Below are 15,393 nucleotides of genomic sequence, written 5' to 3' on the forward strand. Positions count from 1 at the left end.
AACTGAAAAATATCCTTCTGAGCCTGAGAAAACAACCTGGTTACAGCCCAACCACTGCCCCGTATCACCACCCCCATCCCTCCCGTGCTCTGTGGGGGCTCTGAGGGGCAGGATGAGAGGACTGTGTCCCTCTCCTGAAGATCATGGTGCTCTAGACAGATTGGAGGCAGGCAGGGACAGCTTCTTGGTGACCACCTGACCACTGAACCTGGGGTGAAAGCATCTGCTCACTCCCTTAAACCAGTGACCTTCCAGAAGACCCCTATGGTAAGGGGCAACTTGTACCTGGGAGTTCAGTGGGGAGCCAGACCAGTGGAGGGGAGTAACTGGCACACAGAGTCAGTGGTACAAGGCTGGGGGGTAGGGGCCAGCACATGGAGGCAGTGGTATGTGTGGGGGGATGGGTTCAGCAATTGGAGACAGTGGTACGTGGATGGGCTAGGGACCAGCACATGGAGTGGGTGGCACATGGAGGCAGTTGTGCATAGGTAATGGGAGGCAGAAAATGGGGCAGCCCTTTACACATCTAAGATGCAGGAGTTCTATCTGCTACACAGGCTGAGGGACCAGGCTGTCAATCAGTAAATGTTGTAGCTTTGATTGGCTACCCTTCACTATTAGGCGGACATTCAGATGGGATTTTCCCACAAACTACAGATGTTCCCTGCCCACTCTTTAGAAGATCTGCAAACCCACAGAGCTGGCAGCTATAGGTGCATGGCTGGGTGCATGAGGAGTGTGTGCAGGGCTGATGGGGGAGAGAAGGTGTCATAATTGTACTTTGGCCCCAGCTCAGGCAGGACCCCAAATTGTTGATAATTAGAATGAAATGGGGGTGACATAGAAGGGGTGTGGCCCCTGCAAACATGATGTACCTGGGCCCCACATTTTTCTAGCCAGGCCTGATCGTGTGTGTGTGTGTGTGTGTGTGTGTGTTTACAAAACAGTTGGTGGGTGGGTGCAGGGTGAATTGAGGTGGGTGCAGTGTGGGCTGTGTCTGGGCGCAGTGTGTGCAGTAACTGTAGGTAGGTGCAGAGGTCAGGGTGCAGTGACAGTGAGTGTGGAATGAGTGTGGGTTGGGTATATGAAACCAATGCAGAAGTGAGTGTGAGTGGGATAAATGGGCAATATATGTATGAAAATTAATGCAAATATATGCAAATGAAACCTACTGGTGTCTGGAGTGTGAATGTTGGGAAGCTGGCTGGCAGCACACAGCCCGGTAGTCATAGTTGTAGGAGGCACCAGCTGAGGACTTATATATAAGTTAGTCACTTCCATATTTCAGTTGACATAAGTTGCCTTGCATTGACCTAACTCGGTAGCATAGACCAGAACTCAGTGTGATATACATGTGTAAGCAGAGTGTGAATGAGCTTTCCCCTGACATCTAGTGAGGAGCTGGGGGGAAAATCTTTTAAATCTGTTATAGAATGTCCAGGGAGATTGAAGTGTTGTCCTACTGGCTTTTGTATGTTACCATTCCTGTTGTCTGATTTGTGTCCATTTATTCTTTTATGTAGAGACTGTCCAGTTTGGCCAATATACATGGCAGAGGGGCATTGCTGGCACCTGATGGCATATATCAGCTACTGGATTTCTCAGATAAGAAAGGGCTGTTAGGATGTTTCCTAAAGTTAAATGATCTATTCCAAGCTTGGCAAATTGCAAGAAGTAAGTAACCTAAATGATAGAAAGTAATTGTAGATTTTTTCTACAATTGTTTCAATTTTTGTATTCAAGTGGTAGTAACAAAGTTACTAATATCTTTCTTTGAGAAAATAACTGATTTTTTAGACAAAAGAAATGCAGTAGTTCTAATCTACCTGGATGTCAGTAAGGCATTTGATACAGTTCCACATGATAAATTATTAGTTAAACTGGAGAAGATGGGGATTAATATGAGAACTAAAGGTGGATAAAGGGGAGACTGCAACAGGTCATACTGAAAGATGAACTGTCACATTGGAGGGAGATAACTAGTGGAGTTCGTCAGGTATCAGTCCTGGGACCAATCTTATTTAAGATTTTTATTACTGACCTTGGCACAAAAAGTGGGAGTGTGCTAATAAAATTTGCAGATGACACAAAGTTGGGAGGTATTGCCAATATGGAGGAAGACCTGAATATCACACAAGAAGATCTGGATGACCTTGTAAACTGGAGTAATGGAAATGGGATGGAATTTAATAGTATAAAGTGCAAGGTCATGCATTTAGGGACTAACAGCAAGAAGTTTTGCTATAAGCTAGGGACTAATCAGTTTAAAGTGACGGAGGAGGAGAAAGACCTGGGTGTATTGATTGATCACAGGATGATTATGATGCAGGTGTGAAAAAGGCTAACACAATGCTGGGGAGCATCAGGCGAAGTATTTCCAGTAGAGACAGGGAAATGTTAGTATCATTATACAAGGCCCTGGGGAGACCTCATCTGAAGTACTGTGTGCAGTTCTGGTCTCCCATGTTTAAGAAAGATGAATTCAAACTGGAACAGGTGCAGAGAAGGGTTACTAGGATGATCTGAGGAATGAAAAAACTACCTTATGAGAGGAGACTCAAAGAGCTTGGCTTGTTTAGCCTAACCAAAGAAGGCTGAGGGGAGCTATGATTGCTCTCTATAAATACATCAGAGGGACATATACCAGGGAGGGAGAGAAGGTGTTTAAGTTAAGCATCAATGTAGACCCCAGAACAAATGAATATAAACTGGCCATCAAAAAATTTAGGCTTGAAATTAGGCCAAGATTTCTAACCATCAGAGGAGTGAAGTTCTGGAGCCTCCAAAGGTGAGCAGTGGGGACAAATGTCTAACTGGCTTCAAGACTGAGCCTGATAAGTTTATATAGGGGATGATATGACAGGACTGCCTCAGTGGCTTGTGGCCCGTTGGTGACTATCTGTAGAAAAAATCCCCAATGGCTGGACACTAGATTGGGAGGGCTCTGAGTTACTACACAGAATTCTTTCCCAGGTATCTTCCTGGTGGGTCTTGCCCACATGCTCTGGGTTTAACTGATCATCATATTTGGGGGCAGGAAGGAAGTTTCCCCCAGGTTAGATTGGCAGAGACTGAGGGAGTTTTTCAGTTTCTTATGCAGCATGGACATGGGTCACTTGTAGATTTAAACAAGTATAAATGGTAAATTCTCAGAACTTGAAGTCTTTAAATCATAATTTGAGGCCTTCAGTAACTCAGCCAGTGGTTAGGGGTCTATTACAGGAGTGGGTGGGTTAGGTTCTGTGGCCTGCAAGATGCAGGAGGTCAAACTAGATGATCACGATTGTCCCTTCTGACTTCAGTAAGCGTATCTGAGTAACAATATACCTCACACTTTTAAATCTCACCAGTGTCCCTTAAGTGACTTACCGCAAGATGTCAGAACATGTTAGTATTAGAGCTGAGTTGGTCTAATATTTACTTAATATTTTTTCTTGATATATGAATCAGATACAATGGTCCTGTCAGATTATTTATAAATTATTATCTGCAAAATAACCCCTAGAATTTTCAGTTGTCTAAGTAGCCCCTGGAATAATGGTTAAAGTTGCCATTCCCTCCTCCTCCAATCTGAAAGGACACCCTGTGGGCAGGCATGAAATTTGCCCCCCTCCCCTGCCCGTGTGGTTCCATTGGTCTGACTGGAGCAGCCTCTCCCTGCCACCCCAATATAGAAGTTGAACTACACCAATGAAAAGAAGAAAGGATGGGGACAGGTGTTTCTGTGTGGGATCTGCCTAAGGATCCTAAGAACTATTTATTACTTCTTCTCTGCACTGTTTAAAGATAGAGATCATTATACTCAGTTGAAAGTCTTTTGTTTTGTTAAGTGATCCCTAGAAATGAAATTCCTGATATTTAATCAGATCTAAGTGTTAAGACTTAGACTGGCTATGGGGCAGTGTTTCAGTGAACGATACTACCCAGCCTGCTTAGCAGTGAGGTTCCACTAACTGCTGACATCACTGAGAGCTGGGTTAAGAAGTGGGATTTCCACATGTAGTATTGCAAAGGTTGCAGTAGAGAAGCAGGTGCCAACAGCAGTGGCACAGTGGCCAATGATGCGGAGTGAACAACAACAACTGTGAAGCAGTTGCCACAGTGGCATCAGCGACTGAGGCATTGGTTAATGGACTCCTTCCCCCCTCTTCCTCCCTGCAGGGAGGGAGGGAGGTAAACACATGTGACCACACCTCTGAACTCTGGATCTTCACTGACCAAAGACAGCAGCTGTGAGTGGGGTGCAGTGGAGGGAGGGGCAGTGACACGTTAAAGGAACATTTGTTTGTCAGATTTTCACACCACAAGGTGAGAAACTGAGGCAAAGGACACTGCCCAATGCACTCTGGGATGAGTGTTTTGCTCTTTGTCACATGCTTTTGCATGGTAGTTGTGGTATTTTTCCAAATTAATGTTGGATTCCTTTTGTCTTTTTATTAAAAGTTTTCTTTGCCATACCCAGACTCAGTGCTTGTGAGAGGGGAAGGGTTGCCTCCAAGGAGCACCTGGGGATGGTGGTTAATTTTCCCAGATTACTGGGAGAGGGGTGTCAGTCCAGGTCTGTTTTGTATTCTTAAGAGGAACCTCTAGATATTGAACCTGATCCTTGTTGCTGCTGACTCCAACTGGCTTCACATGGGTTCGATGGGGCAATGGATCACATGCAAACACTGCACACACTGCTGTAAATGTAACCCATCCCCCTCCTGCCTCCAGAGAGCCCTGGGGTGAGTCTGTGCCACTGCTCACAGACCAGGAACTGCCCTTCTGGCCAGGGCTGCTGCACTGGGATCCCCACCAGAAGTGTTTCCTGTTCCTGGCACCATGGCACTACCCCCAGGCAAACAGTCAGATCTGCAGCTCTACAGCCCTGCATTCCTGGGAATGCGGCAGGGCAAAAGGCTCTGGGAAGGATAAACCCAGACACCCACCTGCCACTCTGTGGTTTTCTTCTCCTCTTTGGACGCCAATGCTAGGCACTCCTCTAACTGCTTCCTCAGAGGACCCAAGGCTCCCTGGAGTTTCACCTGCAGGGGCACCATGTGTGATAAACAGCCATTAATCTGCATATCCAATGAGTGGAGACTGCAGAAGGCAGGGCTGGCAGAAGTCCTATAGGCCCATGGCTAGGCCATAGCTACTGGAGTCATGCGATTACATCAGGTTCTTGGTTTCCATTAAAAACAGGATGTTTCAAATCCTCAGCATTACAAAGAAAATATTGAAAACATGCCCCCTAGTGTGACAGATACAGTGATATCTGCCTAGGTCTGCAGAGAGCCTGAACCAAGCACCCTGAGAGGGGACTGCCCCATTCATCTCTGTGGGAAATTGATGCAACGCCTCACTGATCTGGGCGCCCTGCCAATCCCCACCCCGAGCAGGGGGCTCTGTGTGTTGCAAGAGAGAAGCAGCTCAGATGTCCTGCCCCCCTTCCCATCAGAGACACCCTGGCTGATGGAGTGGGGGGAACTCTGACCCTTTTCCTCTCTCTCTCTCTCTCTTTTTCGGGGGGGGGGGGGAAGGGATCTCTCCTTATGGTCCTGTGGGGAGAAGGGATCCTCTGACCCTTGTCTTCCCATTAGGGGGGAGCCTCCAGACATTCACCCTGTCTGTCCAAAGAGGTTTGGGTGGGTGGCCCCTTCCACAGCCACTGCCAATGGAGCAGGATCACAGCAGGGCCCGGTGCCAGGGTGTGGAGCCTGGGCCCTGGGTGGCCTCAGTCCTGCCATGTGTGAAATGTGCATTTCACTAACAAAGCCCTGGGCAGAGGCAGCAGGGTCAGCACTGCAGGGCCTGAGCCATCATCTGGCTGAGATGCTAATCCTGGGAGTTAGGGGTTAAAGTTAGTTCTAGCAACTGGCTCAAGCTTGGGTAACAGGCTGCAGGGATGTGGGCTGAAGGGCTGCTGCAGAGAGACTCTGGGAGAGACTCTTCCCCACTCAGCTGCCGCACTCAGAGCTGTCTCAGGAATGCAGGAGTTAAGCTGAAGTTTCTGGACACCAAGCCCAGCCCCCGCCGAGAAGCCCCGAGCACTCACCAAGGCAGGAAAGGACTCGAGAGGGGGTGGATCTGTGTGTTTGTGGAGCAGCACCAAGGAGACATCTGGAGCCAGGATCTGGCCCCTTCTCTATGCCCCTTCCCCCTGCCTCATTTCTCAGGTGTCCCTTGTTTGGGGGATGTCACTCATCTCAAGGCAGCTCCCCATGTCCCACGCTGAATCCCCCTCCCTTGCCTGCTCCCAAAAGCTCCACGTCCCTTCCTTTGGGCCCCTCCTCAAAGAACCCTTTTCACAGAGCCCCACAACACACACACTCCACCTGTGCTGGATAAAGCCGCAGTGGGTTGTGCCTGGGCATCCACAGGAAACTCCTGTGAAATGGAGAATCCAAGGTGCCTCCTTCCTGATACTGCAAAGGGGCAAATAAACCCCAACCTCACAGTCTGAGCCAACCTCTTGGGCCTCAGCTGCACACTGAAGTGGGAAGGGCAGAAGCCCTGATATCCTCCACTCAGGTCCCCGACTGTAGCTGTGGTCACCTCGCACTGGACGCCCTGCCTAGCAGAGAGACAGAGATGGCTGACTACACTCTTCTCTGCACAGCCGGCAGCTGGACCCTTCACTATCCAACCTGGTAGTGCCTGGATCCACCTCCCTTAAGCCATGTGAGTGTTTCAGTGAAAGAAGATTATATTTCCACTCAGACCCTACCAGCTGGCTCTGGGGAGAAATATAATGGGGCCTTTATGGGGTTCCTTCCACAAGAGCAGCAGTGATTCCTACCTTGTAATCCAGGGCAGCCTCCTGTATGGGGAGCACAGCATGAACTCGGTGAGCCCGGGACTCTCTGCAAACCACACAGATGGCTTCTCTGTCCTCCTCACAGAAGAGCTGGAGCTTCTCCTGGTGCCTCTCACACAGATTTTTCTTCTGCTCTTTCCGTGGCTGTAACCTCAGTTTTTTGATGTTCTCTACAATATCAGCCAGCTGCGTGTTGGGCCGGAGTTTCTGTTTCTGGAAGGGAGCTCGGCACTGGGGACAGGGGAACTTTGTGTCTGATTCAGGCTCCCCATGCTCACTGTACTGGGTGATGCAGACTCGGCAGAAGTTGTGCCCACAGTCTATGGTCACCGGCTCTGCCAGATACTCCAGGCAGATGGAGCAAGTGGCTTCTTCTGACACTTTCCTTAGGGGAGCTGCTGAGGCCATGGCTGTCTGTGTCTTGTTGACAGACTATCCCCTTGCTGTCTGGATCAGCTCTTCACATGCCCAGAATGAGATAAGAGGAGAAGAATGGGGGATGGAGGGACAGAGGATGTCACAGAGAAGGGAAAAGTGAAACGGGGTGAGATGGAGGGAAGAGAACAGGTGAGAAAATATTATTGACCTTCCGTAGGTTACTGGAATAATATGGACATGGATTTCAGAGCACTTGGCTTGTTAAAAATCAGCTTTTTATTGAAAGTAGGGCTATAACTGAGAAACTCTTTGACCAAATTACTCCAAGTCGCATCACTAATACCCCTGGCCCTACATGGCACAACAATATTTAAAGTAACCTGAGTCTGCAGGGGAATCTTAGAGCACTTTGAAATATCGCCTCTTAAAGAAAAACTGCACTGCAGCAAATCTTCCAACAGACACTCATTTCCTGAAGCTGACAGAGTAATAACATGCACAGCAGAGGCAGCCTTAGAATTTGTCAACAGAAGGACTTAAAGTTACAGTCTCTGGGTAATTGCTCTGGTCTAATGTCTACAGCACATTGCCTTGAGCTATCCAGTGACTCTGACATCAGTTGTGCTTCTGCACCCTCTTGTCTGCCACAGAGCAGCAGCCCTGCAGCCCACATCCCTGCAGCCTGTCACCCAAGCTTGAGCCAGTTGCTAGAACTAACTTTAACCCCTAGTATCTTCTCCAGTGTTGCTTCCCCAAAGGGGCAGTGGGTGCCAGACGTTAGCTGAGCTCAATCTTGAGCTGAGATCAGTTGGGGAGGATCAGATCTATAGCCTGAACCCCAGGTTTGTGCAAAAAAATATTATAAGAACTAGAAAATGTTATTGTCACTTTTTCAGGGTGGGGAACTGTATCTTGGGAACCCCTTGCTCAAGTAACCTTAAATTTGGACCATGAACATTACCCCAGACCTTGACTAGGCACAGCATTATTCAAGACAACCCAAACTGACATTTGCATTATATAGCAGCTAAAAGTCCAGCTGTTAAACAGTAAGCTGGTCTCAGCCTTATCTATGGTGGTGCTACTTCCCCAGTGAAATAAACTAGAAACAGAAGATTAGATATAGGATGGAGTCAGCCAAATAGTCAGCATGAAGGGCTGGTACAGTAACTCCTCGCTTAATGTTGTAGTTATGTTCCTAAAAAATGTGACTTTAAGCAAAACAAATCCAATTTCCCTATAAGAATTAATGTAAATGGGGGGGTGGTTAGGTTCCAGACAAAAAACTATATTATATATACACTATATATATATAGTGAGAGAGAGAGTATAAGTTTTAAACAAACAATTTAATACTGTACACAACAATGATGATTGTGAAGCTTGGTTGAGGTGGTGAAGTTAGAGAGTGGAAGAGGGTGGGATATTTCCCAGGGAATGCCTTACTGCTAAATGATGAACTAGCACTCGGCTGAGCCCTTAAGGGTTAACACGTTGTTAATGTAGCCTCACACTCTATAAGGCAGCGTGAATGGAGGGAGGGGAGACAGTATGGCAGACAGAGACACACGCTGTGTGTGTGTGTGAGTGAGAGAGAGAGAGAGAGAGATGCGCATTGTCCCTTTAAGTACGCTGACACCACATTTTAAGTACATTACCTTTAAAAAGATCAGGAAGTCGAGACAGCAGCTGCAGCCAGCTCTCTCCATCCTGAGCCCTATTGTGTCTCCCCCCCCTCTATATGAAGAAGGGGTAAGTGGGGGGCAGGGGGAGGGGGACACCCCTGATATTAGTTCCCCCTCTTCCCCCCTCCCCTGTACAGCAAGCAGGAGGCTCCCGGGAGCAGCTTCAAGGCAGAGGGCAGGAGCAGCACATGTCAGTGGGGGGAGGGACAGCTGAACTGCCAGCAATTAGTAGCCTGCTGGGCAGCTGCTGCACAGGGAAGTTAGGGGAGCGGGGAGCTGATGGGGGGCTTCTGGTCCACCCTGGTTCCAAGCCTCCCACAGCTTGCTCCAACAGGCTGCTCTTCCTGCAAGCAGTGGACAAAGCAGGCTGCTGACAAACAACGTTATAAGGGAGCATTGCACAACTTTAAACGAGCATGTTCCCTAATTGATCAGCAATGAAACAACGTTAACTGGGGGACTTTAAGTGAGGAGTTACTGTATCTTAAAACAGTAGTTCTCAACCTTTTTTTCATTTGCAGACCCCTTTGGAAATCTATTGTCTGTATATAGTGGAATACTGTTCAGTGAGTTTTCAGTCTAAGTTTTTCATGGACCCCTTAGACATGTCCACAGACCCCCCAGGCATCCATGGACCACAGGTTGAAACCAACTATCTTAAAGTAAAGCAGCATCACAAATCCCAAGAGAGAAGCCAGCTCCAGCCCTCCCTCAGGGTGTCATTGAGAGCATCCTTCCACACTGGATTTCACCTGCCAGGGGAGCCAGGGATCCAAGTGCAGATTCTGGAAAAGAGGCCCCCAGCATCTCCCAGAAGGGTCAGTTCATGGTCTGATTTTTCAAAGAAGCTGAGACCTGGCAGTTCAGCTTGGTTTCAATGGGATCTGGGGCCACTCAGCATAGCTGAGATGCCAGGACATAAATGGGAGTTGTGAACTGCCCCACATGTGAAGACTCAGACATTCGCAGGCTGAAGCTTTCATGTACACCTTGTACACAGTAGATGGCAGGGCTGCTACCAGCAAGTCAGGCTCCTGTACCAATATGGCTACAGAGCCTCCTTCTTAGACCTTGTCTACACTACAGAGTTTTGTCAGCAAAAGGAAGCTTCTGGCAGCAAACTAGTGGAGGTGTACACACTGCAGTGCCACTTTTGGTGACAAAACTCTCAGACTCATAGACTTTAAGATCAGAAGGGACCATCATGATCGTCTAGTCTGACCTCCTGCACAACGCAGGCCACAGAATCTCACCCACCCACTCCTGTAATAAACCCCTAACCTAACTTTTCAGTTTAGAGACAAAATAAAACCACTTCAATGAGTGACATAGGGCTTTTTGTGCAAAAGTTTTGTCTACAAAGTGCCAGTGTAGACACTGCACTTGATTTTATCACTTTAATTGGCCTCTGGAAGGTGTCCCACAATGCGCATCCTGATTGCTCTGGTCAGCAGTTACAAATGCGTTGTCCTGCAGCCAGGTAAACAACCATCCATCCCTCCCCTTTAAAGCCCCAGGAAATTTTGAAATTCCACTTCCTGCTTGCTTGGCGTGGAGAGCTCACATCATGTCTTCCCAGCGAAACATGGCGGCTCCACACAGCAAACGCTCTCCCGCTTGGACCACTGCAGAGCTTCTGGATCTGCTCAGTATGTGGGGAGAGGAGCCTCTGCAGTCCCAGCTATGCTCCAGCCATAGGGATTTTGATACCTACACGCAGACTTCTCAAAGTTTGTGCAAAAAGGGCTATGATCAGGACACGCTGCAGTGCACAGCAAAGATCAAGGAGCTGAGGCCGGTGCACCAGAAGGTGAGGGAGGCAACCCCTTACTCCAGTGCTATGCCGAAGACCTGCCATTTCTATAAGGAGTTGAATGCTATCCTCGACAACGACCCCACCTCGACTGCCAAGAGCCCCATGGATACTTTGGCAGGGCTGGAGCCAGCAGAAAGTGAACCTAACCCAGAGGACAAAGTCATTGATAAGAAAGTGGAGTTAGATAATGATATGGAGCCCATGGCGAGGTCACCCAGTGATGCATCCAATCAGGAGCTGTTTTCCACTGTTTTCCACTAGCCAGTCTCACAGTGCGGCGAGCAAGAGAGGAGACCCCTAGTAAATGGTTTTGCTTTGTAAAGTGCAGAGGTGGGTTGAGGGCATAGAAATGTACAAGGCTGACTGTGTTTCTGTGTGCTGGGCATTTCCCCGTGCAGCTAGGTAGTATGACAGAACAGGGTGTTATGCACACCAAGATTTCACGGAAATCCTCCAGAAAGATCCCTAGGAAACTTTCCTGGAGGTACTTGGCAATCCTCTGCTGAAGGTTTCTTGGCAGAGTTCCTTTGTTCCTTCCCCCACTGAACGAAACTTTCTTGCACTATTCTGCAATCACTTGTGCAGGGACCAAAGCAGCAAAATGGTAAGCAGCATAGAGACTGGACATGACAGAAGTGCAAAATGACTTTTTTGTTTCAGTGTTCCACCAAAATGGTTAGCAGTGACTGGATGTCTAACATAGTGAATGCCAGTGAAAATGAGGAAGGATCAGAGGCTAAAATAGGAAAAGAACAAGTTAAACATTACTTAGACAAGTTAGATGTCTTCAAGTCACTAGGGCCTGATGAAATACATCCTAGTATACTCAAGGTGCTGATTGAGGAGAGATCTGAGCCATTAACAATTATCTTTGAAAAGTCATGGAAGACGGGAGACATTCCAGAGGACTGGAAAAGGGCAAATATAGTGCCCATGTATAAAAAGGAAAATAAGGACGACCTGGGGAATTACAGACCAGTCAGCTTAACTTCAGTACTTGGAAAGATAATGGAGCAAATAATTAAGCAATGAATTTGCAAACACTTAGAAGATAATAAGATGATAAGTAACAGTCAGCATGGATTTGTCAAGAATAAATCGTGTCAAACCAACCTAATAATTTGTTGACAGGACAACAAGCCTTGTGGATACAGAGGAAGCAGTGGATGCGGTATATCTTGATTTCAGAAAGACTTTTAATTCTGTCTTGTATGACCTTGTCATAAACAAAGTAGGGAAATGCAACCCAGATGGAGCTACTACAAGGTGGGTGCATAACTGGTTGAAAAACTGTTCTCAGAGAGTAGTTATCAGTGGTTCACAGTCAAGCTGGAAGGGCCTATCAAGTGAGGTACTGCAGGGATCAGATCTGGATTTGGTTCTGTTCAACATCTTCATGAATGATTTAGATAATGGCATAAAGAGTACACTTAGAAAGTTTGCGGATGATACCAAGCTGGGAGGGTTGCAAGTGCTTTCAAGGATAGGATTAAAATTCAAAATGATCTGGACAAACTGGAGAAATGGTCTGAAGTAAATAGGATAAAATTCAATAAGGACAAATGCAAAATGCTCAATTTAGGAAGGAACAATCAGTTGCACACATACAAAATGGGAAATTTTGCCTAGGAAGGAGTACTGCAGAAAGAGATCTGGGGGTCACAGTGGATCACAAGTATTAGGGGGTAGCCATGATAGTGTGTATCCACAAAAATAACAGGGAATCCAGTGGCATCTTAAAGACTGACAGATTTATTTGGGCATAAGCTTTCGTGGGTAAAAAACCCACTTCTTCAGATGTATGTGGATCACAAGCATGAGTCAACAGTGTAACACTGTTGCAAAGAAAGCAAGCATCATTCTGGGATGTATTAGCAGGAGTGTTATAAACAAGAGATGAGAAGTAATTCTTCCACTCTGTTCCATGCTGATTAGGTCTCAACTGGAGTATTGTGTCCAGTTCTGGGTGCCACATTTCCAGGGGTGAAAGTAAAATGTGTCTCTCACCAGTACGGGGGGGGAGTAAGGGGGCAGCTTCCCCCCCCCAAAGGGGCAGGGCCTCAGGCAGAAGGGGCAGGGTTGGGGGTCAGCATCCCAGCCAGCCCGCCTGCACCATCCGGGGCTCCAGCGGCAATTTAAAGGGCCCGGGGCTCTGGCTAGCCCCAGGGTAGCTGCTCCTTTTGCCCCCGCCACTCCCTTGGCAGCTGGGGCCGGGGGGCAAAAGGGGCAGGGACTTTAAAATGCTGCCGTGGCAATGCTTTAAGCAGGGTCCTTTTGCCACGGCAGCGCTTTAACGTTGCTGCCCTTTTGCATACACCCCCGTCGGCGGCCCTGCCTGTAGGGACCCAGCACCCAGGGCCACTGACGGGGGGAGGGCACAAAAGGAGCAGTGACCTTAAAGCGCTGCTATGGCAGCACTTTAAAGTCAGTGGTAGGGGCTGGTACAGGTGGCCACTTTTTACCGGTATGCTGTACCACCCAGTACCACCTCACTTTTATCCCTGCACATTTCAGGAGAGATGCAGACAAACTGGAGAAACTCCAGAGAAGAGCAACAAAACTGATTAAAGGACTAGAAAACATGACCTATGAGGGAAGATTGAAAAAATTGGGTTTGTTTGGTCTGGAGAAGAGAAGAGTGAGAGGGGACATGATAACACATTTCAAGTACATAAAAGATTGTTACAAGGACGAGGGAGGCAAACGGTTCTTACCCTCGGAGAATAGGATCAGAAGCAATGGGCTTAAATTGCAGCAAGATTGGGGTTAGGTTGGACATTAGGGTAAGCAGGGTCTGAATAAGCTCTTCCCTGTCAGCTAGTAATGAGCTGGGGAGGGGAAAGACTTCAGGACCAGATTGTATTTACATGAACTCCCATTCTACCTACATATCCAGCAGATGAGCTGTGTTGCCAAAGTGATCAACTTTGGTTTGTGTTGGGTTACAAATCACTTCAGTACTGAATGCAGGAATAATGAAATGTTGTTATCAATGTTAACAACGAGGAATCCAGTGGCACCTGTGACAAAGTTCCTGCTCTACCTTGGTGGGTCTTGTGCTTATTGGCGGATTTGCTCGCCTTGGAGCTTCACAGCAGCCCTCAACTTGGCCCTTTTTCTGAATTCACAGACCAGGTCGACTCCTCCTGTGTCTGACCAGGAGTTGGGAGGATTTGGGGGGGAACCAGGGCCTGCCCTCAACTCCGGATTCCAGCCCAGGGCCCTGTGCAATGCAGCTGTCTAGAGTGCCTCCTGGAACAGCTGTGCGACAGCTACAACTCCCTGGGCTACTTCCCCATGGCCTCCTCTCAACACCTTCTTTATCCTCACCATAGGACCTTCCTCCTGGTGTCTGATAATGTTTGTACACCTCATTCTCATTCTCATTCTCAGCTCCTAGTGCCTCTTGCTCCCAGCTCCTTACACACACACCACAAACTGAAGTGAGCTCCTTTTTAAAACTCAGGTGCCCTGATTAGCCTGCCTTAATTGATTCTAGCAGCTTCTTGATTGGCTGCAGGTGTTCTAATCAGCCTGTCTTAATTGTCTCCAGAAGGTTCCTGATTGTTCTGGAACCTTCCCTGTTCCTTTACCTAAGGAAAAGGTACCTGCTTAATGTGGGACCCAGAACTCTCGCTTTGATCGCTCTCCTGTAGCCCTCTGGCTTGGAAGAAAAAGGAGAGAGAGGACTGCTGCTGCTAGGCCCTGGGGTCTCTTTGCAGTGACTGCTGCTCCTCTGGCTGGGCCAGACACCACCCCCCACTTCCCCCATTCTCTGCTACCTGGTTGCTGGCTGGCTGCTGGACCTCCCGACCCCTGGGTGCTGCTACTGCTCCAACTGCAGCCCCTTGGGGGGGGGCTGCTGGCCCACTCCCCAGAAGGGGGGAGTGAGGGACCCCAGCCTTTGCTGCTGTGAACACCACCATCACCTGAGAGGGGTCCTTTCTGCCTCCCTGAACCACCACCTGGAATTCCTGGAGCTGCTGCTGCTGCTGTGGAGTCTGCTGCCTGGAGCTGCTGAAGCCCGAGGAGGAGAAGAAGAGGACCATCTACTAGTGGGGGAGCACCTAGAGACTTTGCAGACCACCGTGGAGGGGGCCTTAAGACTGAGTAACTTTCAAACTGTGCTCTTGTGGTGGGTGTGTTTCCAGGGACTCGGGGGTGTGGTGTGGAGCTGCCCCCCAATCCATCTTTGTGTCCCCCCCAACCCCCACCAGTACCACCACCACCACTGCCCCCTCCACTACCCCCACTGGCTGTATACCATCTGCCTCAGCTCCTGCCTCTGGACTCAGCTGCTTGCTTGGCTTGCCAAGCCCTATTTCCACCCTTTGGGCCAGAAGCAGCAACCAGCCTCAACAGACTTTGTGCAAGCGCACATGGGTGCACGTGCCCCCACCCCGGACTGCCTACCTCACAGCTTTGCCCTTTGCTACCTGCCCCATTTGCCCTTTGCAGCTTTTGCCCCCCTTTATGCCCCAGCCCCCTAGCTAGCTTCAGTTTGTTTGCCTGCCCCATCTGTTTCCTTCTGCAGCCTTTGTTTGTTTGCCCCGCCCCAGCCTCTGAAGCTAGCCCCTTGGTTTCCCTGCCCTAACTCCAGCCTGCTTAGCCCCTTGCTCCATGCGCCCATGCCCCCTCCCATGCGCTTGTGCCACTCCCCATTTTAGTTTCAATCCTCTTCACTGCACCCCCAATGTTGTATCCCCTCCTCC

General features: G+C 48.7%; 1 protein-coding gene across 1 annotated transcript in view; it reads right to left on the reverse strand.

Annotated features, from left to right (window-relative positions):
• Positions 1-15,393, reverse strand: part of LOC119842761 (zinc finger protein 436-like) — a 380,355-nt gene that overhangs the window by 10,989 nt on the left and 353,973 nt on the right. Inside the window, exon 6 of the mRNA XM_043496654.1 lies at positions 4,932-5,027. Coding sequence (XP_043352589.1) covers positions 4,932-5,027 — 96 coding nt within the window. The remainder of the gene's footprint in view (positions 1-4,931; positions 5,028-15,393) is intronic.

Source organism: Dermochelys coriacea, chromosome 14 (genome assembly GCF_009764565.3).
Source record: "Dermochelys coriacea isolate rDerCor1 chromosome 14, rDerCor1.pri.v4, whole genome shotgun sequence".
NCBI classification, from domain to species: Eukaryota; Metazoa; Chordata; order Testudines; family Dermochelyidae; genus Dermochelys; species Dermochelys coriacea.